Here is a 25,871-nt window from a genome sequence, read left to right as displayed (position 1 = left end):
CCTGACTCTCGTCACACACAGCTAATAGACTGTGTAAAGAAAGCATTCCCTGACTCTCGTCACACAGCTAATAGACTGTGTAAAGAAAGCGTTCCCTGACTCTCGTCACACACAGCTAATATGCTGTGTAAAGAAAGCGTTCCCTGACTCTCGTCACACACAGCTAATAGACTGTGTAAAGAAAGCGTTCCCTGGCTCTCGTCACACACAGCTAATAGGCTGTGTAAAGAAAGCGTTCCCTGACTCTCGTCACACACAGCTAATAGACTGTGTAAAGAAAGCGTTCCCTGACTCTCGTTACACACTGCTAATAGGCTGTGTAAAGAAAGCTTTCCCTGACTCTCGTCACACACAGCTAATAGGCTGTGTAAAGAAAGCGTTCCCTGGCTCTCGTCACACACAGCTAATAGACTGTGTAAAGAAAGCGTTCCCTGACTCTCGTCACACACAGCTAATATACTGTGTAAAGAAAGCGTTCCCTGGCTCTCGTCACACACAGCTAATAGACTGTGTAAAGAAAGCGTTCCCAGGCTCTCGTCACACACAGCTAATAGGCTGTGTAAAGAAAGCGTTCCCTGACTCTCGTCACACACAGCTAATAGGCTGTGTAAAGAAAGCGTTCCCTGACTCTCGTCACACACAGCTAATATGCTGTGTAAAGAAAGCGTTCCCTGGCTCTCGTCACACACAGCTAATAGGCTGTGTAAAGAAAGCGTTCCCTGACTCTCGTCACACACAGCTAATAGACTGTGTAAAGAAAGCGTTCCCTGGCTCTCGTCACACAGCTAATAGACTGTGTAAAGAAAGCGTTCCCTGGCTCTCGTCACACACAGCTAATAGACTGTGTAAAGAAAGCGTTCCCTGACTCTCGTCACACACAGCTAATAGACTGTGTAAAGAAAGCGTTCCCTGACTCTCGTCACACACAGCTAATAGACTGTGTAAAGAAAGCGTTCCCTGACTCTCGTCACACACAGCTAATAGGCTGTGTAAAGAAAGCGTTCCCTGACTCTCGTCACACACAGCTAATAGGCTGTGTAAAGAAAGTGTTCCCTGGTTCTCGTTGCACACAGCTAATAGGCTGTGTAAAGAAAGCGTTCCCTGACTCTCGTCACACACAGCTAATAGGCTGTGTAAAGAAAGCGTTCCCTGACTCTCGTCACACACAGCTAATAGGCTGTGTAAAGAAAGTGTTCCCTGGTTCTCGTTGCACACAGCTAATAGGCTGTGTAAAGAAAGCGTTCCCTGACTCTCGTCACACACAGCTAATAGGCTGTGTAAAGAAAGTGTTCCCTGGTTCTCGTTGCACACAGCTAATAGGCTGTGTAAAGAAAGCGTTCCCTGACTCTCGTCACACACAGCTAATAGACTGTGTAAAGAAAGCGTTCCCTGACTCTCGTCACACACAGCTAATAGCTGGTGTATAAAGAACAGCTCTTTGGAAGCTCTTTGGCCTGTTGGCTGCAGGTCAAGGCCAGGCTGCTGGCTGGGGAATAGGTCCCATCTGCTGAATGTATTGCTTAGAGCCGCGTTGAATAAACACACTGATATCATTTCTGATGGGCCTCCAAAGCCGTGTATAGGTCCTTTTTTCCGCTTGAGTGAAGGTGCACATACCAAGAACTTCATTAGGAGTGCAGGGCATTCATCATTGCTGTAGCCCTCCGTCAACAAAACAGAAACTGAATCAAGATCACCATTGCTCCCCGAATGGTTGCCACATTCATGTTGACAAGATAGATGTCACTGTACTTTCAAATGGGCAAGTTACATAGCATACATAAAGAGTCCCATTTGATTTAATATAAGCAGTCACATGTATTTACTTATTTATACAAAAATCATCTGGTCCATTTGCAAGAGATGGCGAAACAAAATAATGCCATCAAGGAAACTGTGTAAAATATCTCTTCAAGAAAAGGGGTAAAGGGATAGATTTGCTTGCCAACTTTTGAATGTTGATGCAACCCAATGATCTGTGGCTTGTAGCTGGAAATCTACGGGATTCCTTCCAATTCAAGACACCCTCGAATTTAAGATGCAGTCCAAATGTCACACCCTCAACTTGAGGAAAAAATAAAAAATCAAATGTATTTATTCATATAAAAAAACGACGTATAGTGGCAGTTTGCAGCTGTCTGATGTCACACAGAGCATTACAGTTACGTGCTGCTTCTCATTTCCATTCGTGATTACTCACACACATTTTTCTCTCTTTTTGTGAAGTGTGGTATTGCTTGGCAAGTAGAAAAATACGGGGTTCTGACTAGAATGCTGAAATTGTAAAAGCTTCTCTTGGAATTCCTCAGAAAGGTAATGATGCTTTGTGACAGGGAGGACCCTGACGCTGGTTCAGCTGCGCTGCTGCTGTGGTAAACAGGAAGGCTTGCCTGACGCTGAACTGATCAGGAGGTCCTGATTGGCTGTGGGGCGTGCCCGGTGTTACATGCATCACTATAATGTACTTGAATTTCAGATGCAGGCCATTTTTGAGAAGGGTTTCGAAGGATGCGTGTGTCATTCTTCGTCTCTCCCAAGTCAGCGGTGGGGGTGTCAGAGGTGAGCCAGGTTGAAATAAAAATAATTGGGCTTTCCAAATTGGGGAGGAAATGAGAAAAAATAATTGGCGATTCCAAATTTTTTTTTTCAAAGCAATCCAGTAATTAGAGTGCTATTTTTACACTGAGGAAGAACCAGCTTACTGTATAGAAGAATGGATATAAAGCATATTGTATCCATTTTGGGGGCTTGAGGAGCGCTGTGTTTTTGTAAATCGTTGTAAGGGAGCATACAGAAAAGTAGTGGCTCTCCCAGTCAGATGAATATGTAGATTAGTAGAGTAAAGGACACTGGGGGTTGATGTTTTAGTTATATTTTGATACAGGTTTATAAGGTTTATTTACACAGAGGTCCTGGTATTTGTGTTTTCGGGAGTTGTTGTGTTTTTGTGTCTTTGCGTTCGTGTCTGAGCAGGCTACGCTCTGGGTACAGTTGAGACACTGAGACCCAGTAATTCCAATACAGTTGACAATGAGCTCAGTGCCTCTGTGCAATACAGATTTTAGTGTTGCCTCTGATGATGTGTTTCAATTGGGTGCAGTAACTAGAGACCCTTGTGTATTTTGTAGGTTGTATTGACTCCTCTCCTAGCGGCAGTGAGTTAATAATACTGACATCAGCATAAGACTGGTACTTGCATCTCCAGTACAGAGCTAGCTCTTTAGTTGAACGGTAAGATGTTCATCTTTGATCCATTCAGTTCAATGGACTAAGATGTCAATTCATTACAGTGTGTTAAGTTAGTTAGTTACTTAGTTGTTCTCCTGCTAACTGCTGTCTGGTCAGCGAATTGATAAGTGCCAGACCTGCAAACCTTTTCCTGAACTGTGGCTGGCTGTGGTTGGGACAGTATATTTCTTATTTAATTAGAAAAGCAGCAGAGCGTTGATGGAATTATTACCATCTGTCTGTCTTTGTTGTTCATTTGGTCTATTTATCTCTTACTGTATATTTGTCCTTCTTCCAGAATGGAATAGATCCAGTCTCCCGTCTTATATTTCTTGAATGACTTTAGGGTTTGCTTTAGATATTCCAGAAAATGACTAAAGCAGTAGCCTATATTCCTCATTGGCAATCACAAAGAAATGCTGGACTAAAAAATTACATCAGACTATTTGCTTTCAGTTATATTATCGTTCTTGTCGTTTTCTGTCTTCTTTTACATTTTGCAAAGTTTTATTTTCTGTTTTACAAATACCTGAAAATATCTTGTTTTGAATTTGTTTTTTTCTTGCCATTAAAATAACAAGAATGGAGAGAGTAGATCTTTTGTCAGAACTGATCTCCGGGGAACTGGTCTGAAATCGGTTTTCGTCTGAACACAGTTTAAAGGTAGCCAGTTCTCATCCAGAGAACTCCCATAGTCTTTCTTTAGGTGTTTTCTTTCCAGAACTCCAGTCTTTGTAAAGCTTTATTAAGGTCAATAATTCAATTTAAAATTCTGATACATATTTACAGAAGTTGTATGGTATTGTACTGAATAGAACAGTATACACACTGCACCTGTGTCTAAATTCCCTTCCTTTGATCGACAAGACTTTAAGAAAAAAAAAAAAAAAAAAGAAAATGAAAAACTGATTTAGTCAAGGGATTTCATAGTTTGAGATGAAAATCTTTGAAGAGCCAGCCTCAGGATAAAAAGGTCTGGGGATGTCCCTGGTACCTGCCATTAAAATGGATAGAACACAATAGCAGCTGTGTCCCTTGCAGCCGGAGGGCATTCATCAGTGCTGTGGCTTCCCTACGGCAGTCCTCTATATAGAACATGCATTCACTTCCCCCACCTTCAATAAATAAAACTTCAAATAGGATACTTTGGGGCTCGTATCAGCAAATTAGATGTGTCCCTTTTCATCTAGCAGAGTTTTAAACCCTGAGTCAGCTGGCAGACCATAGCTCTTCATTTTGCTCAGCTAAGCAGTATTCAATCCGTTTATCTATAACCTTCACCCCCTGCTCTTTCCAGATCTCCAAAACGGTCATTATTATTTGTTTATTTAGCAGACGCCTTTATACAAGGCGACTTACAGAGACTAGGGTATGTGAACTGTACATCAGCTGCAGAGTCACTTACAACAATGTCTCACCCGAAAGACGAAGCACAAGGCTGTGAAGTGACTGGAGTCAGTGAGTGAGCCAGGATTTGAACCAGGGACCTCCTGGTTACAAGCCCTTTTCTTTAACCACTGGATCAGGATAAAAAAAAAAAAGTAGAAGAAAATAAGTTGATGGTCAGGTAGTGTTGATCTGAATTCAAACAAGAGTAAGGGTAGCGGATTCTGCAATCTGTGCTTCTTTTCTGTAAGTGCATATACATGTGTAATGTACTACTAACCTGGAGCTGGAGTTAGACTCTATACTTATACACAGGAGGGGAGGGACATGACCATGCTTTTCAATGCATAGGAACAAAACTCTTTGTGTGTTTATGGCAACCAAGTTTGTATAATTACTGAAAGAGGATCATTTGAAAATGATGTCTTGATATGATGTTATTATTCAGGTTAATGTCTTCTGTGATCTGGAACTACCCAGAGGCACAAAGACCTCCAGATATTCTTATCAGTGTTGTTCTCAAATCTTATCTCTCGTGTTACATCTTTGGAGTTAAACAATCTGTGAAACGATGGCTGATATGTGTACAAAAGACTGACCTGTTCAAAAAGAATGCATGCATGCTTAATGAGGTTTAAATATAGCATGATGCGATCACTGTTAGCAAAACTCTGCCCTTTGTCCATTATGAGTACGGCAGGGGTTGCTAGGATACTGACACACGTGTACAAGCAGTGTTCTCTATAGGCTGGATTTTCTCGTATTGTCTACTTTTTTGTTGTGTGTTAAGTTTGATTGTGGTTTTGAATCGAGATGTGGTTTTGATTGTTTAACTGTGTATTAATCTTTTTGGGTGGTCATCAAAGAAGGAACAATTGTTCAGTTTTCACAATCAAGGGGAACAAGAAAAGGTTTCTTATAACCGTCTTGCGGCAGGGAATGATCGTTAACTCGCTTAACATAACACATTTACATATAATAGTATGACAAATACTGAATGAAGGAGGCAGTATTTAGATGCACCACTGTATAGATAATTACAATAGAGCCCTCAGTGATTTTTGCTATGTAAAGTTACAGATGCATCGTTCTCTCTTTGTTTGCACTTCTTTAAAGGGCTCAACACTAGTGTACTACAGCACCCACAGCACCCACAGACTCCACCCCTATGACAGCACCCACAGACCCCAGGCCTATGACAGCACTCACAGACTCCACGCCTATGACAGCACCCACAGACTCCACCCCTATGACAGCACCCACAGACCCCAGGCCTATGACAGCACTCACAGACTCCACGTCTATGACAGCACCCACACAGACTCCAGGCCTATGACAGCACCCACAGACTCCACCCCTATGACAGCACCCACAGACCCCAGGCCTATGACAGCACTCACAGACTCCACGCCTATGACAGCATCCACAGCACCTACAGACTCCATGCCTATGACAGCACCCACAGACTCCACGCCTATGACAGCACCCACAGACCCTACGTCTATGACAGCACCCACAGACTCCATGCCTATGACAGCACCCACAGACTCCACGCCTATGACAGCACCCACAGACCCTACGTCTATGACAGCACCCACAGACTCCATGCCTATGACAACACCCACAGCATCCACAGACTCCATGCCCATGACAGCACCCACAGCACCCACAGACTCCACGCCTATGACAGCACCCACAGACTCCATGCCTATGACAGCACCCACAGCATCCACAGACTCCACGCCTATGACAGCACCCACTGCACCTACAGACTCCACGCCTATGACAGCACCCACAGACTCCATGCCTATGACAGCACCCACAGCATCCACAGACTCCACGCCTATGACAGCACCCACAGCACCTACAGACTCCACGCCTATGACAGCACCCACACAGACTCCACACCTATGACAGCACCTACAGACTCCACGTCTATGACAGCACCCACACAGACTCCACCCCTATGACAGCACCCACAGACCCCAGGCCTATGACAGCACCCACAGACCCCAGGCCTATGACAGCACCCACAGACTCCACACCTATGACAGCATCCACAGAACCTACAGACTCCATACCTATTACAGCACCCACAGACTCCACGCCTATGACAGCACCCACAGACCCCACGTCTATGACAGCACCCACAGACTCCATGCCTATGACCGCACCCACAGACTCCATGCCTATGACAGCACCCACAGACTCCATGCCTATGACAGCACCCACAGACCCCAGGCCTATGACAGCACCCACAGCACCTACAGACTGCACGCCTATGACAGCACCCACAGACTCCACACCTATGACAGCACTCACAGCACCTGCAGACTCCACGCCTATGACAGCACCCACACAGACTCCATGCCTATGACAGCACCCACAGACTCCATGCTTATGACAACACCGACAGACTCCATCCCTATGACAGCACCCAGCAGCAGACAGCAATATATTTATTAAGTAAGGTACTATATGCACTATGGGTCGTTCTCCATGTATTCGTCTGTCCCAATGCTTCTTGTTTATGACTGTAACACAAAAACATAAAAAGTCTACTCCAGCTATAAAATTAATAATGTGTTTGGAACATGTAACATAATGGAGGTTAAGACCAAGCTACAGTAGCATGCTTGAGATCTCCAGCAAGTTTCAATCTGGCAGCACTGTGGCTCAGACTGTCGGAACACCGGAGTGCACTGAGCCTTTGAGTGGGCTTTGCTGAATTAACACACATCTTGCGTCAATAAAAAACACCCCAGCTGCATGCTTCCAGGCTTCTGTTGATATGCATTGTTCTATTTGAATGTGCACTAGACTTTAATTAATATAAACCCCTGTGGGTCCTTCTGCACTGTATGTTCATGTCACAAGCGCATACTTCAGCAATCTGTTCTGTTTACTTATTTACACTAACTTTCCTATTAAGCTGTGTGCCACTGAGACCAGGTTTGCCTTTTATATGTATTTCTCTGGTGAGCAGAATAGGCAGATGACATTAACCATGGCTCCTGCATTTGGATGAAATGCATGGTAAGACATCCATATTATGAGACAAGTGCTGTACTACAATTATTTTAATGAGGCATTGGTTAATGTTACAAAAAGAATCAAACCATAGCAATACTACTCATTAAACAAATACATGTTGTAGTGCTAGTGGAGTCAACTATGAGCCTGGAATACTATCTATGACACTGTGCAGTGGTGCATTTGCAGATACTGTGGTAATACAGTATAGTTTACATAGTTTACTGTCTCTTATTGTATGCACAACAGCTGAGCTTAAGGTTTGTGTTGTGTTGAAATCCCAGAAAAAATAATTGGTTTCAGTTATTTTTAGAGTGGTGGTGGTGATGGGGATTACTAGTGCATCCTAGTGGTGCATCATTTTTATACTCGCCAGGTACAATATGCTGGTGATTAAACTTGCCAAGTATCCAAGAATGCTGAACCAGTAATAAATGATGACTAAGAACACACATTGCAGGATAGCAAGCAGATACAAACAGTCCACTGTTTTCTTCATTATTGTTAATGCACTGTTTGGGCTGCACAAGTCGGCCAAGTATAGAAAGGGTCTTCCCAGTCTCTAGCTCACCACAACATGGCAGCAGGATGTCTTCGGTACAGAGCTAAGCCGCTAAAAAGGAAGGTCTGTAAAAAACAAAACAAAAACCTTCACAAAAAAAAGGCTTTCCAATTTTCTGTCTATTTCATTCAGGCGTGTAGTTTCCCATTTCCCTTGGTCCCTTATCACCCTTTGTGTCCTTTTAGTGGCATTCTGGTTTTGTGCCTGTGTGCCTTTGTCTGTGTGTCATTAAGATTTTTATCAATGCGATTTCTTCTGACTTTCACAGGTAACACCATCCATACATGGCAAGTCCAATAATTGTTGCTTTCATAACAGTATGCAGGGTTCATCCTGATGGTATATCATTTTTATTTTTTCTGTTGAAATGGATTTGATAAAGGTCAGCTTAAGAATGAAAAAAACATGTGTGAGTATGAAAAAAATATTTTCCTAGAATTCTTTGATTTATTAGCCTTGGTAGCATATTGCTAGTATGCTAGGCTCTAGTATATTACATTTGATATGTAGCAGATGTGAGGACATTTTAGAACATGGAACAGTGCTTAAAATGGGTACCAGGGGTGCAGACAAGAGATGGTGAATGTTGTCTTTATGAAGCAGTACAGTAAATAGGTAAGGGGTTATGGCATGAATCTGAACAGTGGTCACTTGCATTGTGTCTCTTTGTGTATCAATGGTGTAAAACAACAGGAAGGTCCCTGTTTTAATGATTTAAACAACATGCACAGTAGACCCAATGAATAGACCCTTTAATGCAGGACTTTGAGTAAGGATATGATGTTTATAGAACAGAGAAAAACATCTATGAGACAGATTTAACAAAGTCTTGAGACAGCCCCGATGGGGAGTGAACCCTTGTGCTCTGAACCAGGAGCAGGTGTGCATTGGCAGCAGTGATGGGGGAGCCACAGCTTCTCAGTGTCCTCTCTCATAGTGGGCATCTGTGACAAGCAGCAAGGTTTGAGTACTATGGAAAACAGTGAGAACAGTCAGAGAATACAAACTACCATCACAAATACCGACAGCAGCTTCTTTAAACATTTTAACGGGAACTTGAACAACTAATACAAACATGTTGATGAAAAATGCATTATCTACCTTATATTATATGCTTTTATAGTTATGGAAGCACATTTTCTTGAACGAGTTTATTAAGAATTGTACATTTGATCCTGCTGGCAAAAGCATAAAAGCAGCATTGAGATGCACAGTGTTTATATTATAGTATTTATATTATTTGTTGCCAATAAGTATAAAATAGTAAAGAAGTGTAAACAGGAAATTGCTATTGAAAATTATACTGGCACTCACAGGCGTCTTAGGAAAGCATCAAACAGGCGATCTAAAGCATTAGGCTCTAATCTTCTTTGTCCTGTAAAAGCCTCAGTAACATTGTAATTCCATTTCCACATTACAGTAAGACACTGGTCCTGCTGTGCAATATATCTATTGTACTTTCTGTACAGTTCCAATGGCAGGTGCTTGTCACAAGGCTGGCTGAGTGGTGACACGTCAGACCCGGAAGAAACACAGACAGACAGTAGTGGTGAGTGAAACTGAGACGCAATGGTAGCGTTCAGAAGGTTTATTGCAAAATAAAAAGGTTTTAAACACAAAACAGGACACGGCACTTACGCCAAAATAAATATATAAACAAAACGAACAGACACTGACACACAGGGACGAACACTAAACAAACACGTACCACGTAGCAATTGTTCACTATTAATTTATCTCCTCACTCTCTCCCGTTCCTTCGCCCTGAACACACAACCCCGAGTGAATGAAACATGCATCTATTTATACTGTTGTGCTGGGATTCAATTACTAATTAATTATTCACTTGAATCCCAGCACGTGAATTAATTATGTGCAACCTCGTGCGCGCATATTACTTACTTTAAATGCACGTGCAGTGATGTGCAATCCCGTGCCTAAATACAATTATACATTTTTAAATACACGTGAAACACAGACCCGTTTATATCCCGTGTACCAATGACTATATACCAACATTAACACACACCATACAACACATAACACACAAATGCACACAGGGGCGGGGCACATTGCCACAGTGCTATATACATTGATGCTGCTACTATAGTCGTGTAAGAGTGCAATTGGAAGTAAATCCATTCTACAGTGTCCAATCAGTGAGTTCAATTTACATTCTGAAGTAAATCCATTCTACAGTGTCCAATCAGTGAGTTCAATTTACATTCTGAAGTAAATCCATTCTACAGTGTCCAATCAGTGAGTTCAATTTACATTCTGAAGTAAATCCATTCTACAGTGTCCAATCAGTGAGTTCAATTTACATTCTGAAGTAAATCTATTTTACAGTGTCCAATCAGTGAGTTCAATTTACATTCTGAAGTAAATCTATTTTACAGTGTCCAATCAGTGAGTTCAATTTACAGCTTTCTGAAGTAAATCCATTCTACAGTGTCCAATCAGTGAGTTCAGTTTACAGCTTTGTGAAATGTGTCAGTAATGTGGATCCACCGCTATAGGTACTGTGATTGTATTGCCTGCAGTTTGCTCATCGTGATGGTAATGTGGGATGTCTGATATACATGAGAACATCTCCAGGGGGTCCACATTGAGTCAGTTTTGAAAACAGTTTCAGACTTTGGAGCACATCAAGCTTACTATTTTCTATTCAGATGCTTGCATTTCCTTCGACTTTGTTCACTTCCCTGAAGTACAATGTTATATTATTCCTCATGCTGGTATTGACATTGATAGGCAGGGAGGCTGGGATGGCATTGACAGGGAGGGATGCTGGGATGACATTGACAGGGAGGGAGGCTGGGATGACATTGACAGGAAGGGAGGCTGGGATGACATTGACAGGGAGGGAGGCTGGAATGACATTGACAGGGTGGGAGGCTGGAATGACATTGACAGGGAGGGAGGCTGGAATGACATTGACAGGAAGGGATGCTGGGATTGTGGAACCTGATTCAGTTCCATCTGTCCCAGCAGGTCACTTTTATTCTGAAATAGCTGCTGGGCAGGGCGGGGGGAAAACAATGGAGGGGTCCAGCTACATCTGGTGCATACACTGATACACAACCTCAACCTTGTCTTTCATTTACATGCATTAAGAAAGGGGTGAGATCAGTCTCTCTACACCGTCCTTATTTATTTATTATAACCCTCACAGATCATCTCAGAAATGCATGTTTGTAGTATAGAGGTCACTATTACACAGTAGATGCCCTTCAAACCTAAGACTAACCTAAGAACTGCAAACCCCCCTCCCCACCCCCCCCATACAAACAACTTTTTAAGAAAAATTCCACCCAAAATATTTTCAGAAAAGCATCACTGCCAGCGAGAATTGCCTGCTAAATCATCGACCTTGTCTTTCGTTACATTTGCCTGATGCATGATATTAATGTTAATAACATCCAGAGAAATGTCACGTTTTTCAGAGGGTGTAAGGTTGAGAATTATAGGCTTTAACATAATCGTTATTTTGTACAGGGAAAATTCTAATCTACCTTGGGTTTAATTACAATAAAGATGAAAGCTCAAATGAGAAGGTGTGTAACAGGCAGTGTTGTGTGATGTACTGCTGTTATGAATTCTCACCCTGCAAGTGAGATGAGATTACAAGCTCTGTAACGGCTCCTTTGTACCGTGCTTGAGACACTCACCAGTTTGCACCCAGGTCTCTGCTTGTTACGTAAGCAGTGGTGTAAATGGAGCTTTACTCTGATACTCAGATATTTACCCAGGACACCCTCGTTTCTGATCTGAAGCGCCTTGTTATTACAGAAATTGAAACACATGGCTGTGCTACTAACCTTGACACATTTGAGGGAGGTGCTTTAGTACATTTTCCCTTCTGCACTGGCCTGAAAATCAATGTCTGTTCTCTACCAACATGAGAAAGCCCCCACTGTCTAGGGTTTCTCAGTTTGAAGAATCTGTATTTAAAATCTGATTCAAACAACTCACACAGTTGGCACAGAAACAGACCAGTACAACCCCCCCCCCCCTCCCCCCACCAATACACAGCAGTGCACAGAGTTAAAAAAGAATGCTATAAATCTTCAAGCCTGACGTTTCTGAGCAGAACATGCCTGTGACTCTTTCTGTTTTAATGAATTGGCTGTCATCCAAGAAGGGGTTTAGACACAACATAGACACCTATTCTGTCAAGAAGGATCAAAGTCTTGCCAGAGAAAAGGAACTACGGAACCCTGACGTGAGCTGCCACCAATTAATTTGCACCTAATTGGCACACAGCTAAACAGAGTGGCTGAGCATGTGTAAACAAGCAGAGACGAAATCCAGGTGGCCATAAAGACACCCCAGGGGAGACAGCTGTGCAAGGACATGGAGTGCAGTGTGCAGGTTCACATGCAAGGGGAGCTCAGATTGGTCTTGACTTACACATGAGCAAAACTCAAAGTATTCTCAAAGAACAGGAGCACAATATCACGTGTTTGCTTGGAAGGTAGAGGGATCAAACCCTGACAATACAGTAATTAAGTCCTGAACTCCAGTTGATCCAGCTGGGAGTTTGTACCGAGTGTAAAAACCGTTGAAAGCAGATGGGCCATGTCACACCCTCGTGTAATGAGACTGCAGAAACAAGCCACTCAAACTGTGTGTGTTCCCAATGCCCAGCGACTCTGGTGTCCAGTGAAATCAGTCCCAGGGCTCCCAAGAAAATGTGTAGGTGTTATTTGTAATTATTTCACAGTGTTCTTGTTTGGTGCTTTATATTTAACCTTGGTGGCACTGGAAACTAGTTTTGAGCTTCAAACAATCGCATTGCCTTTAGAATTAGTATAAAAGTGTGATGTAAAATGTTCCATACACTACAGTTCTGTGAGTGCAAATCCAAGTACATCTAAAACAGGCATGCTTTCCCATGCCCTACCTGATTAGCAAATTGAACAAGAGACGCCTCCTCCCCCTCCTCCATTCACGGTTCCTGTGAAATCAGTGAAATCATCACTGAACTATTTGAAAGTTCCATTAGGAAAATCCTGCATCAAAGGTTTGACTGTATTGCATGTTCCCCTCTCTGGAACCTCAAGGGGAAAGTGAGCTTGTGCAGCATTTCATTTTGTCAGGACAATGGATGGTGTTTATGCGTCTGTGTCTAATAATTCACAAGCTTGTAACAAATATATTACACTGTTAATTGTAAACAATGAGGGAAAAGGCTTTTAACCTTTAACCTTCCTTGTATATTTCACAGGTACTGATCACTCTCTTGAACTGTTTAAGCTTTCCCTTCTCCTCCTCCAAACATGTGAAGACTGTGCACTCTGCCAGTGCTTAGCCCTTTCCCCTACAAACTGACTTTATTTATAATTTACATTTGCTGGCCCACAACCAATCTTCGTATCAGCCTAAAAAGTCCTCTTTAGAAAAACTACAATACACTTATATCTCTTAAGAATGTCATCTCGTGAATAAACACATCACTCATTACCTTAATAGTATCATACATTCTATGTTGTGGCTGGCCTCATCTTCAAAAATTTCTATGAACATAATTTAGATATTTTATTTAACATCACATAATTTAAGAAACTACAAAATGGTATCGCAAAAGTCAACTGGAAGCCATAATAGTAGTACAGTATTTCATGTTACATTTCGAAATGTCACAATTTTGGTTAAGTATATGGAAAACTACAAAGCGGTATGTAATTTAATATGCCAACGTAACATTATTCAGCAGGTTTTATTCGACTTTATGAAACAAAATGAGATATTCTCCAGGGTCATGCAAAACTTTTGGCCATAGCTCTAAATACAACTAGTTTTTAAACATTATTTCCTCCACTGTGGTGCAGATATTCCACTGGAGCAAAATATAGTGTAGCATGGGTCACATTCATGAAATGTTAGTATGAGTATACATTTACACAACTGTGTGTATTGATGTGCTAATACTGATGAATTTTGCACCGTCAGTCAGAAGCAAATACGATATATTTTGATGACCTGTATAGAATAGGTTTGGATAACTGTAGCCCAGTGTCTGGTGGGATTATAGCTGGTTGTTCTACATAGAGTTGTGGCCAAGGCCTGGAATGAGCTTTCTCCTCCACTTACATGGTGGTCCTTCCAAGACAGTCAACACACATTGGAGCTTCAGCGGGGAAGCTTGAATTGCAGCTGCCTGTGAAATTCCTGCCCTGACGGATACAGGGATATAAGCAGTAACAATAACTTCAAGTGTTGCAGCAGCCCAGTCAAATAAAACAACCAGTTTAGCTGTCAAGCACCTCCCTTCCATTATAGTTGGGTACATTATTTATAACTTTCAGTGTGTGATGTATGTCTTCCCACCTGTGCTCTGTGTGTGTGTGTGTGTGTGTTTACTCTCCTTTGCTTCACATTTTAATGCACCAGCTCCCAGGGTGCTATTAATGAAGAAAACGCACTCTTGGATGCTCACAGCGTGACTGTGTGGATGTTTTGCAGGCGAGAGTGGAGCAGCGGGTGAGCCAGGAACTGACTACAGAGAATGTGCTTTCAGTGCTGCCTGCCCTCCCCAAAGGGGCCCCTCAGCAGCGGGCGAGGAGAGCTGCTGAGGCCCTGGTTAAAACCGCAGATTACTCCCGGCTGAAGGCATTGCAGCAGGTGGGACAAATCAGAAGGTCTGGGTAAAAGCACTGAGTCTTACAAACGCAGAACGCAAATGTTTGTATTTTATTTTGTAATTACAATGTTAAAATATCCTTCATAATGTACTGTACTGAGATTTAAAACAAATAATTGTTAGACATTATTTTGGAAAGATATAAAAATGAAACAAAAAATAGCTTGTTCTTTAAGAATTTGATGCACATTCTCTTGAGGTAATTTGTTCTGGGTAAGTGGAGCTTGAAAGTACTGTAAAAGGATTTTTCCACCAACAGGCAGCTAATCCAGGTAAATATTAATAGACTACTGCTGCTGAGATTGTATGGAACGTATCAGAGTGGAAACGATGAAATTCACTTTAGTACAAGTAGGGCGTGTGTGTGTGTGTTTACTCTCCTTTGCTTCACATTTTAATGCGCCAGCTCCCAGGGTGCTATTAATGAAGAAAACGCACTCTTCTATTAATGAAGAAAACGCACTAAAAGCGATCATTTCTACATTTTCATAAACCGAGCACGAGTTACAGCACTGCAGATTCAATTATACATTTGTATTATCGTAGCCGTGTTTCATTCTCCGACGTATTGATTTATTTATTTTTTAATCACTTTTCACTTTCTGGGTAATTGTATAGGGCAGGTAGAATAAAATACAACATTCACCCTCAAATAAAATACAACATTCAGACTCATATTGTAGCCTGTTTTAGTGACTAGAGCAATAGTGTTTTATTACTTTTCTAGTGCCAGCTGAACATTTAAATGTTGAGGGTACAACCAACAAAACACACTGTTGTATAAAATATCTCAGAAGTTGTAGTAAGTTTGCTCTGTTGGTAACCAACTAATGTTGACTAAATGCATTGCATTAGAATAAAATACAGATTGAAATACATTTACAGATATCTGAAACAAGTAGGTGATAATTGGTGCTTTAAAAGCCATTCTGAAAACCATGCAGTTTATCTGTGATGGACAAAAGGGGGTTGAGTGTTCTTCTATTGCTTTACTCCAGGAGGTTATCAAAGGCTTCCATTCCAGGTAAGAGCTGTGCTGTAGCATTCTGAGAGGACAGTACTCATTAATAATAAACAGAGGCTTCCATAGATAAGTGCTCTTGATTAATGAGCAACACTTTTGTCGCTCTGACTCTCTCAACCTATGAGCTATGGGGTATTACAGTAATGCGTTTTTAAGGACTGCAGATTCAAGACTTAAAAATGCAAAACAAGCCTATGTAAATGACCTTCAAAATGTATCATTTCACTCAAGTCGGTTTCCAAGTATTTGCATAAAGCCTCATCGAGAAACTTATTCCCTTTTATCTTTGTTTATGAAAACCCCAAGCATTATATTTTTTCATAGTGATGCTGACATCAGTCAGGTTTATTTTGGTGTTGTTTTGCTTTCATACAGTGAGGTTCATTGTCTGTTTATTAATCAGGATGCTTTTTAGGTTTTGTACTGATAAGAATGCAGGATGAGAAGGTATGAGTAAAGTGCCCCAGAGAGACTTTCAGGATTGAGAGATGCATTTGTATTCCTCTCTCATCTTATATTTGTGAGGAGCTGCAGTGGTTGCAGAGCTAGAATGCTGTGTAGGAGGACAAGTTGCAGCTCACACACAGACACACACACACACACATTATTGCTTTTAGTTATTATGTATTATTTGTCTTGTGTTTTGAAGTGATTTGCGTTTATTATTACTGACCTCACCTTCCCTATTGAATGTACTGAGTGAAAGTGACCATCGAAGCCTAGCAGCACTGTCACGTCACCTCAGGGCAGAAAAGCTTATCAGCCTGATACCCGGCGCAGCTAGGGGCTGAATCGGAAACGTTCAGCAGTTTAACTCGTTGTTTTAATGATACTAGCATGCTGGGGTTCAGTTTATAGATGATGCCCAAACACAATATTTACAAATTTGACATGTCTAAGTCTAAAGTCCTGTTTAACCGTCCGCAATTTATTTCTGTTCTATTTTAGATGTATGTTATGCTGATCAGCTTTTCTGGCCTGTCAGTGCCTGTTCTCAAAGAAGATTGTATCTAACCAACTCTTCAGGCCTGTTTAGGCACTAAAAATTATATTTTGTTCAATTTATATTCTATAACATATTCAGCATATTTGTACCTGTACTTGTAGATATGTTAAATAAATGATTTACTTTTGCCCCAGTCAAATGGAAACGTAATGGTTATCTGAACATGCATGTGACAAGTAAGCTATGCTGTCTTTTATTTGCAAACCAGGTGGAAGCTTTACAGGCAGAGTTGGAGTTCCACAGGTCCCTGTACAACCTCCAGATCCAATACACTGAAGCACTTATCCAGGGGGTCAGGCAAGCCTACCAGGTTTTCCAGGAGAACGTAGCAGAGACTCTGTGTGCCCCTTTGCAAGGTCAGTCAGTGGAGATGTGCGTCAGGAAGACGAACAGGATTTGTCAGCTGAAGCATGATCGCTGCTTCACAAGAGTTTAGCTATATAGAACATATATTATATACATCACTGCCATTGGTAATTCATTGTTCTGGATTCACTGTATCGAAAAAGTAAACATGGGCGACTGCAAAACAGCCACTTGCACAATCCCTGTCTTACTTTGTTAATTAAAGATGTATATCACTGATATATTGTTGAACACACAAACAAGAGCTGTGTTTCAAGGTCTGCATTTATTTTTTTCAAGGGAAAATACAATAAAGACAAATAAATAATATTTATTTAATGGATGTCAATTTAATTGGAAGACGAAGTAGTCTTGTTCTCATTTCAATGAACATGGATCAATTTTTGTAAAGTAACAGATAGTGTGATGTAATTCAAAGAGTACAAAGAGTTACTCACTTTTTCCACCAAGACAAGCAGTTCCCCCTGGGGTTGTAGAGTTAGGTCAGTTTCAGACGGATGCTCTAGAGGCGTGCCGAACTCAGTTCAAGCACAACATTTTGACTAAGTCCCAATTAAGTACATGAGTAGAGCGCTGCCTGAAACAATTAAGTTGGCCTCGACGCTCTTTTGACGCTAGCACACCTTCCTCTGCCGCTCCGAGTGGCTCTGGTGCACCTTGGTTTCATAAGGAGCGGATAGATCATGGTCTTCTTATGGGTAAAAACAGTCCCTAAAGATTGAAAAACTTTTAAATTCAGATTTATTATTATTATTATTATTATTATTATTATTATTATTATTATTATTATTATTATTACAATAAAGGTGACATAAATGATGGTTAAATGTGATTAAAACTGGTTTAGCTGTGTATTTGTTTGACACGAGCGAACTGCGCTGTGTAGGCCTACTGTTCTCAAATAAAGAGTTTTTCTTTATAATAACCATATGTCATCATTTGTCTCCGATGCGATTTTATTTAAGACAAATTTCATGAAGTGTGGCTCTAACGCGTACTTAATTTCAATTGACTTTGGCACGCCTTGGAGCATCCGTCTGAAACTGGCCTTTACGCTTTACGCTAGGTTATTACGCTAATCTTGTCAAATAATAAAGCAAGCAACATGTTAACGCCACAGTTGTTACCCTTTATACTGGAAAATATGCAGAAATGTGATGTTTAAATCACAGATGGCTACAGCAATGCTAGTCACTATCCAGGCTGGTCAATCTATCTGATTAATGACTCAGGACATGTGAATAAGAAAAGAAACAAAATCAACTGTGGCTGTGGCTACAAACTAATTTAGAACAGCAAAGTAGGTCATGTGAGTGAAAATGTTGTTAAATGACAACAGTTACAATAGTTTAAAATAAAACTGTTTCCATTTCTGAAAAACACAATGAATACATTCATACAGGTTTTTGAAGCAACTCCTAAAACGCTGGCCTCCTCGCTTTCTTGCAGAGGTGCTTTCATGTTATAGCAGCCTGAAAACAACAGCTTCAGAAAGTGCTCTGCGGGATTTTCTGACAGTCTTTAAAAACAGCTCTGAGCAGATCCAGGAGGCAGTGGAGGCTCTGAAGCCATCACAGAACCAAGGTGAGCAAAGAAAGACAACACAGGGAGGCTTTTATCTTATTCAACATGCAGCTCTCACATAGAGTGCTTCCCTTTAGAAAAAGTCAAGTTACAGTAGCTGATTATTATGTTTTACCCAGAGTAATTGGAAAAAAAATGACCCAAGCAAAAGGACAAAGGTGTGTTAGGAATTATTCCTAAAAGTAATATCCAAAAATGAAATATTAAATTGTTTCACCTTTAATAGAACTAATGTGGGTACATTTGTCTAATGCATATTTTTGTTCTCCATATGTATCAAATACTGTGTAGTTCTGCTCATTTTTATTTCATTTTTCCTATTTTCAAATATAAAGCGCCATCTTTAAACATCTCCAGTCTTCAGTCTGTTGTTTAGCATTAGAGATGTGATCAATATTCAAACATCATATTGTTTGAAGATGCACAAGTGGGCCCACATAGCATTCTATACACATGGAAAAATAAGAGGGAGGCGATAGATGTGTTCATGTTTGCAAATATGAAACTACCCACAGGCAGCTCTATAAAGATGAAACAACTTCATTTGTCCTTTATTAACCATGTCATTAATGATTTTAAGAGCATACAGTTTGACCACAGCTGCTTGTAGGATATGTAGTACGAGTGTGAAGATATTTTCAGAGCAGTTACTTTAAGATCTTTTTAGTTGTTAGGATTCATTAAATGTGCTGCCCTTGTTTAGACAATTATTCAGTACCAAAAAATGTAGTACGTAACCTGTCATGAACAAACTAACTAAAACCACTCTGGTTTATATAACCTGTCATGAACAAACTAACTAAAACTAGTTAAAACTGGTTTATATAACCTGTGTGGCAAAGTGGTTTGCAGGGTACAGGTGTAGGAGTGATGCGGTGCACAAGGAAAAGACAGACAGTGATAATCCAATCAGAAAATGATTTATTTTGTAATCCAGGTCTGGTGACCTTAAAACAATAATCCCAGGCAATACACAGCAATGTGTATTGCACTGTTCTGTAAAACAGGTTTGCAGTCCCAAATAATAAACACAGTTATTACATCCACAATATACAAACACTACAGCACTACAGGTGCAGTGATGTCCGGGTTAGTGCTGGCCTCTGGTGACAGCTCTGGAACGTGTTAGCCATCTACTAATAATAACAAGTAACAATTAGAGACAAACAAACCAAACACTCATGATATGATCACAAATACTGGTCCTTCTGGGTCGTTCCTTAACCATAAACAAAGGAACAGATCACGTCGCTCCGTCCCCTATTTGTACCATCACTCATGACCCCTTGGTTAACGATTGCAACCGCTCCTCCAATCCCCGCTGCCACATCGTTTCCCTTCCGGGTTGATGATTTAGTGACCGGAGCTCCGCCCCCTTTCTAGATGACCGACTTCCTTTTAACCCAGAGAATGAATTGTCAGGCCATCCAGTCCAGGGTACTCTGTTCCCTTTTTTAGCACCCTCACAGGTCGGGAGGGAGATTTACCACCAAGAATCAGTCTGTTTCTGTCACACTTATCATGAACAAACTAACTAAAACCACTCAGGGTTTATCTTACCTTTCTTTTATTCTTTTGATATAAAACCATTTTGATTTCACTTGTATGTAATAGATATAACTGGCATAATGCAATAACAAAACAGAACACTAAAGAATGTTAAACAGGATACTTCACTTGCAGAGACACATATTGTAGAGATTAATGAGCCAAATATGATTCGCTATTGCTGGTGAACGGATACATGCCCGAGGCCGGTCTCCCCTGGAAGCAGCTGTCTTCAGGCCTGGAGGGGTTTGAATCTGAGCCCTCGTAGATGAAAAGGGGAGGTTTGGCTGAACTCCAGCACTTGATGATGAGTAAAAACCTGTCTTGACGACCCAGGGGAATCTCAGCCTCTGAGATGAAAAGGTTTTGGCTAACATGATGCCCCACCAGTAGATTGAACACTATGACCACTGATGCCTACTGGAAAGGGGGGCTGGTCAAGCAGGCATCTGGTGCACAAAAAGAAGCCTGACATACATTTTTGATTTTTTAGTAAATTGAAGATAAAAGATGAATAAAATATGCATTAATGATCACTAATTCACACATTATTGGCTGTAATTTATATATCAAACTGTGCACTGTGATTATCATAACGATCTATGCACTGCTAAATAAATACCATTGTGCAAGAAGGCCCCATGTTGTCTTCATTAGTACAATAGTAGGATGAATTTTGATCTGTACAGACTGGAGTCTTCGTTCCTTGTAAACCACTACACATCCCAACCTCTGCATCCTCTTCAGCTTTTATCCCAAACCTCACAATAGTCTGATGCATTTGTCCAGGTCCCTGTTTCTTTTTCGCCAGGATCAAAGCTCTTTTCATCTTCTCACAAAGTGTAGCAACAGATACTGTGTTACTTTTCATCTTAATAATAAGAGACAATAGGATGGTTTAGGATGCTATCAGACTTCTTCAGATGAAATGTTAAACTATAGGTTCTGTGTACTGTGTGGGCACTCAATAACCTATGGTAGTATTGGAGAGAACACAGTAGCTGGGTGTCCTGGCTACCTTGTAAAATACGACAAAAACATTAACTCCTCTGATAACTCACACAGCATGCAGAGAAACCACTACTAATCTGAGGCGAGCCAATTTAGATGTAAAAAAAAAAAGATAAAACAGAGACTTAAGGATGTCAACTATTTTTTTTGTGTGCAGAGAGGTACTTAGTATTCAGTGACATATACAGTAGATCCATCTACATCCATAGATCCATCTACATCCATACAAAGTAAAATGACATCAAGTTCAATGACTTGTAGTTCTGCTGTAGCTAAATTCCCAATGGACTTCACAATAAGTATTCATTAAAAATATAAAACAACTGGATGAATGTGAACAGGATATCGCTGTTAAAGTGTTCTTAAATAAATGCATTTCCATAACGTTTTATAAATTCCTTTGTTTATGCCAGGAATTACTTTCAGGGTGTTTGCTTATCACACGCAAGAACACTTGAAAGAAACTACAAAGAACCTCCTCGTCCAACCCCAGTTTCTAGTGGCAATGACCGACATCACATTACCATAATCTATGGAATATATTTCTTGGCAGTATAAATGGAGAGGCCAGGCGTTGGCCCGAGCCACCGGCTCAGTGTGTGGTCTCTCCAGACCAGGGCTGTGGCTGTGCTGGCAAGCCTGTGAGTAAGAAGCTTTCACTGCGGCGGAGTCTTATTTCACATGCTGTGTAGATTAATATAAGCTGTCCGTCTCCAGTTCTGGTACCTTCCACTGTTACTAAAATTATCCTAAATATTTATACAATGGGCTTAGAGGTATCCTCTGGCATTACATATCAGGACCAAGAAAGCTGCCATATTATTAACAGTGGGTGTTATATCTGTACTGGACTATGAAGTCTACAGAACCTGGGCTGCAGATGTTTTTGAAAACCTCAATGAGCTGTGTTTCTGGTCCTCTGGTAAACCTAACATGACCTGTTCTTCTTAACCTTGGCAATCAACCTTTATAATGTAGTTATCTACCTTCACATTTTATCTCCAAGAAACATCATCTCATTTAAGTTCCTTGATACCTGCCTATCTACTGTATAATGTTCCATTTTTCTCCTAGCAACATCTAGATCCATCCAAAAAGAAAGACATCAAACTCAATGAATATAGATCCCTTTGTTCTTTGTCTTTCTGTAGGGGTGTCTATCTAAAGTATCTTTTAACAACTCCACTGCTGATCTGTCTTGTTTTCTGTATCAGTGTGTCTGTCAGTATATCTGTCTCTCAACCTGTCTATCTGCAGGCAGAATCTGTCCCTGTGAATATTTCACACCTGCTCCACAACACTTAAGACACACCAAACATGCAAGCACCTGTCGCTTCCTTCAGCCTGGCATGAACCCCTTGGCTTCCATGGGCCAGGTAATCCTCAGGATTTGCAGATGGAAGCCTCCTCTGAGCAGGCAGACAGTCAATGTTTGATGAAGGTATTCTGATGAGAACCAGGTGAACCCATACATGAGGAAGATTTACGGCATTCCAAGCACATTCCAACATTCTAAGCCACGTCAGAAGACAGCTTTGATTTATATGTGTTTTTGTTTCACACTTCCCTCCTTTAAAACTTTAAAACACAAAAATGTCTCCTCGTAAATCTCCACTGCTCTCCCATCTCAATGTGAACTGTATGTTGCAATTACGACTTTAAGTTTATTCACACAGAGGAGCTTGTTGGCACACAAGAATGTTACCATTTCCTGGGTTGGAAATATTATTAGGCCTTTTTTGGTGAGGGGATTAAGGTTTTGGCCCATGTGTTATCTCTTGTGACCTTTGCAGTTTGTTCTGATGGTTTGAGTAAAAGCTAAGAGCCAGGAGAGTTAGAATCTAAACTTAGCTGCAGTCTCTAAACCTTCTTCATGTGATTCACTTTTCCCAGCTGTACAAATTGTGCAGAAACAGGAGATGGAAATAAGATGCTGCTTTTTCAAAAGGGCTCTTGCTGGGTGAGCAATTTAGAAAGTAATGTAAAGTAAGGAATGACTGAGGTCCCAGCTTTCACACAATAACAGCTCAGCACCTCTAATACAGCATGTTGGATGTATTTAGATGGAAAGCACTGTGACATGGTTACTCTTATTTCCCATTCAAGCCTCTCACATTGTGGAACCTCAGCTCAGTGTATTGCAGACTGTCCCTAACCCGAGGTCCTGTCTGTTTTTCCTCTTGCAGGAGATGAGGCCCTCTCACGGTTTGGGAAGGAGTTCTTCCACTCCCTAGAACAGCTGCTGATAGACTGTGCAGAGAAGAGGGACAGGGCATCTCGTGAGCTGGAATCGTTGAAAGCTGAGTATGAGCAAGCTTGGGAGAGCCTGCGTTCTCTGGAGAAGGAACGCAAAGAAAAGGGCAAAGGCTTCAGCCAGCACTCCCAAAAGTCTGAGTCCGGGAGCGCTGAGGGAGGGGAAGGAGGCCAAGTGAGAACGAAAAATCCTACTGAGAACAAAAAAGCTGCACTGCTGGCAACATCTGCTGGTAGGGGGGCCACCCATGCAGCTCTGCTTCAACCCAAACACAACATTCTCAAGAAAGCTTTATCGGTTGATGTCACGGCTCCTACGTTAGAGGAAGGCTCCTCCCACCACCTACAGACTGCTCAGAGGTCACCCAATCACAACAGGGGAAAGAGCCCACTCAGGAGCAAAAGTGTAAAGGTGCCTGTGAGACCTTCTTGGCAAACTTAGGGGCAGAGAGGGAGAGAGACAGGAACTCATGACTCAGAAGTCAGTCACTACCTGCCTTTAAGTGGAACAATGACAAGCAGAGAAGTAAAACAGGGAGAGCTCCCAGGTTAAGCGCTAACTGAAATAACTCTCCAAGCTGTGAGTGTACTGCTTCCTAAGGAAATGAAAAGCACTTGGGAACTGTGTCTTTCTGGTGTCAGGCAAAGTGCACATCTATTTATATCAGCTTCTAGTGCTGCAGCAGTGCGCTCACCGATTTTTTGGGTGGTAGAGGAGAACTAAAGGAACTTGTCATATTAAAAACAAAATCTATTTTTAAAAGCTAAATAAAAAACGCAGGAGCCTTTTTGCAGTTGATTATTTGTAGCAATTGAGTCATGAGACGAACTGCAAGCAGCTTTCATGTTTTAAAGGTGTGGTTTGTCTGTAGCATGCGTTCATTTACTTTAAGAAATCTCTTAAGGTTCAGATTCTCATACAAACGCACAGGCACTGATTGTTTAATTGCTAAACCAAATGACTGTATATTTCTACAATAAAGTACTTTATTGAAAACTCATTTAATTAATTTTTTGTGTAGATTGTACACATTTAGATAATTGTATATGAAATGTTCTGTGGGCATGTGTCACATTAACACATTCCTGTGTTTATAATATCAAGCTTTGACTTCACTGTTTACTGTAAATAAATTCTGGATGGGGTATTACTGAAAATGTTGTTAGTTTCTAAGTCCATAAATGTTTTATACATAGAATTCATACAAAGCTTTAAATAACTACTGTAAAGCGTTGTGAGCATCAATCACCCTTTCATAGTTATTATTATTTGTTTATTTAGCAGACGCCTTTATCCAAGGTGACTTACAGAGACTAGGGTGTGTGAACTATGCATCAGCTGCAGAGTCACTTACAATTACGTCTCACCCAAAAGACGGAGCACAAGGAGGTTAAGTGACTTGCTAAGGGTCACACAATGAATCAGTGGCCGAGGTGGGATTTGAACCAGGGACCTCCTGGTTACAAGCCCATTTTTTTAACCACTGGACCACACAGCCTCCATAGTTTCAAAGATCCCTGTCAACACTCACTGTGCTGAGGTGATGAGAACACACCTTTCATTTGATGGGTGTTTTAGGATTCATTGCAATCAGATTAAATGTTTTGAAATCCATTGTATTGCATAGTCGTTTTATGAATGGAAGTTACACAGAAACAAATTTGCCCTTTGACCTTGCAGGTGTGGGGACATTGGCTGATGTTTTGACAGTCACCTGCAGCATACACAGATAAACAATGAAGACTCACAAAGACTGTGATTAGTATATGTTTAGGAATACCACAGTTTGAACTGTCTATTGAGGGATTCCTGAATAGAAGCAGCAAGACTGTTAGTTGACAGTGTTCCAAACTAAAGATCACAGCCCTAAGACTCCGTGGCACGATCTTTTACTACCGCCAAATGGACTCAGTAAAATTATAGATACTCATTAGAGAATTCAGCCATCAAAATATAAACTTTATTCTTTTAAATCATGTAGGTTCCCTGTCAGAGACAATACTATTTTAGGTAACACTTTACATGATGTCTCTAATTACTGTGTTTTACATAGTAGTTACTTAGTAAATACATGTGTACGTACATATAATTACAGAGTTATAATGCATAGTTATAGTGTACTTAATGTGTAAGTATTTTTGCATGATATAACCCTAACCCTGTCCCTAACTCAAAACCTTACCCTAACCCACCTAACCCTAACTCTAAACCTAACCCCTTTCT

General features: G+C 41.0%; 1 protein-coding gene across 4 annotated transcripts in view; it reads left to right on the top strand.

Annotated features, from left to right (window-relative positions):
- The window catches only part of LOC117403614 (uncharacterized), a 94,922-nt gene extending 69,877 nt beyond the window's left edge, over positions 1-25,045 (top strand). For 2 of the 4 annotated variants that reach the window (XM_058996693.1, XM_058996779.1), the window contains exons 7-10: positions 14,678-14,836; positions 17,094-17,241; positions 18,701-18,835; positions 23,581-25,044. In XM_058996693.1, coding sequence (XP_058852676.1) covers positions 14,678-14,836; positions 17,094-17,241; positions 18,701-18,835; positions 23,581-24,089 — 951 coding nt within the window. In that variant the 3' untranslated portion in view covers positions 24,090-25,044. Of the gene's footprint in view, positions 1-14,677; positions 14,837-17,093; positions 17,242-18,700; positions 18,836-23,580 lie in introns of all 4 variants that reach the window. The other 2 variants (XM_058996730.1, XM_034925577.2) reach the window with 2 other exon arrangements.
- Positions 25,046-25,871: the final 826 nt, after the last annotated feature.

The sequence above is a fragment of the Acipenser ruthenus genome, chromosome 1, assembly GCF_902713425.1.
Source record: "Acipenser ruthenus chromosome 1, fAciRut3.2 maternal haplotype, whole genome shotgun sequence".
Classification (NCBI taxonomy): Eukaryota; Metazoa; Chordata; class Actinopteri; order Acipenseriformes; family Acipenseridae; genus Acipenser; species Acipenser ruthenus.
Note: the sequence above shows the minus strand (reverse complement) of the source record. Positions and strands in the feature narration are given on the sequence as shown.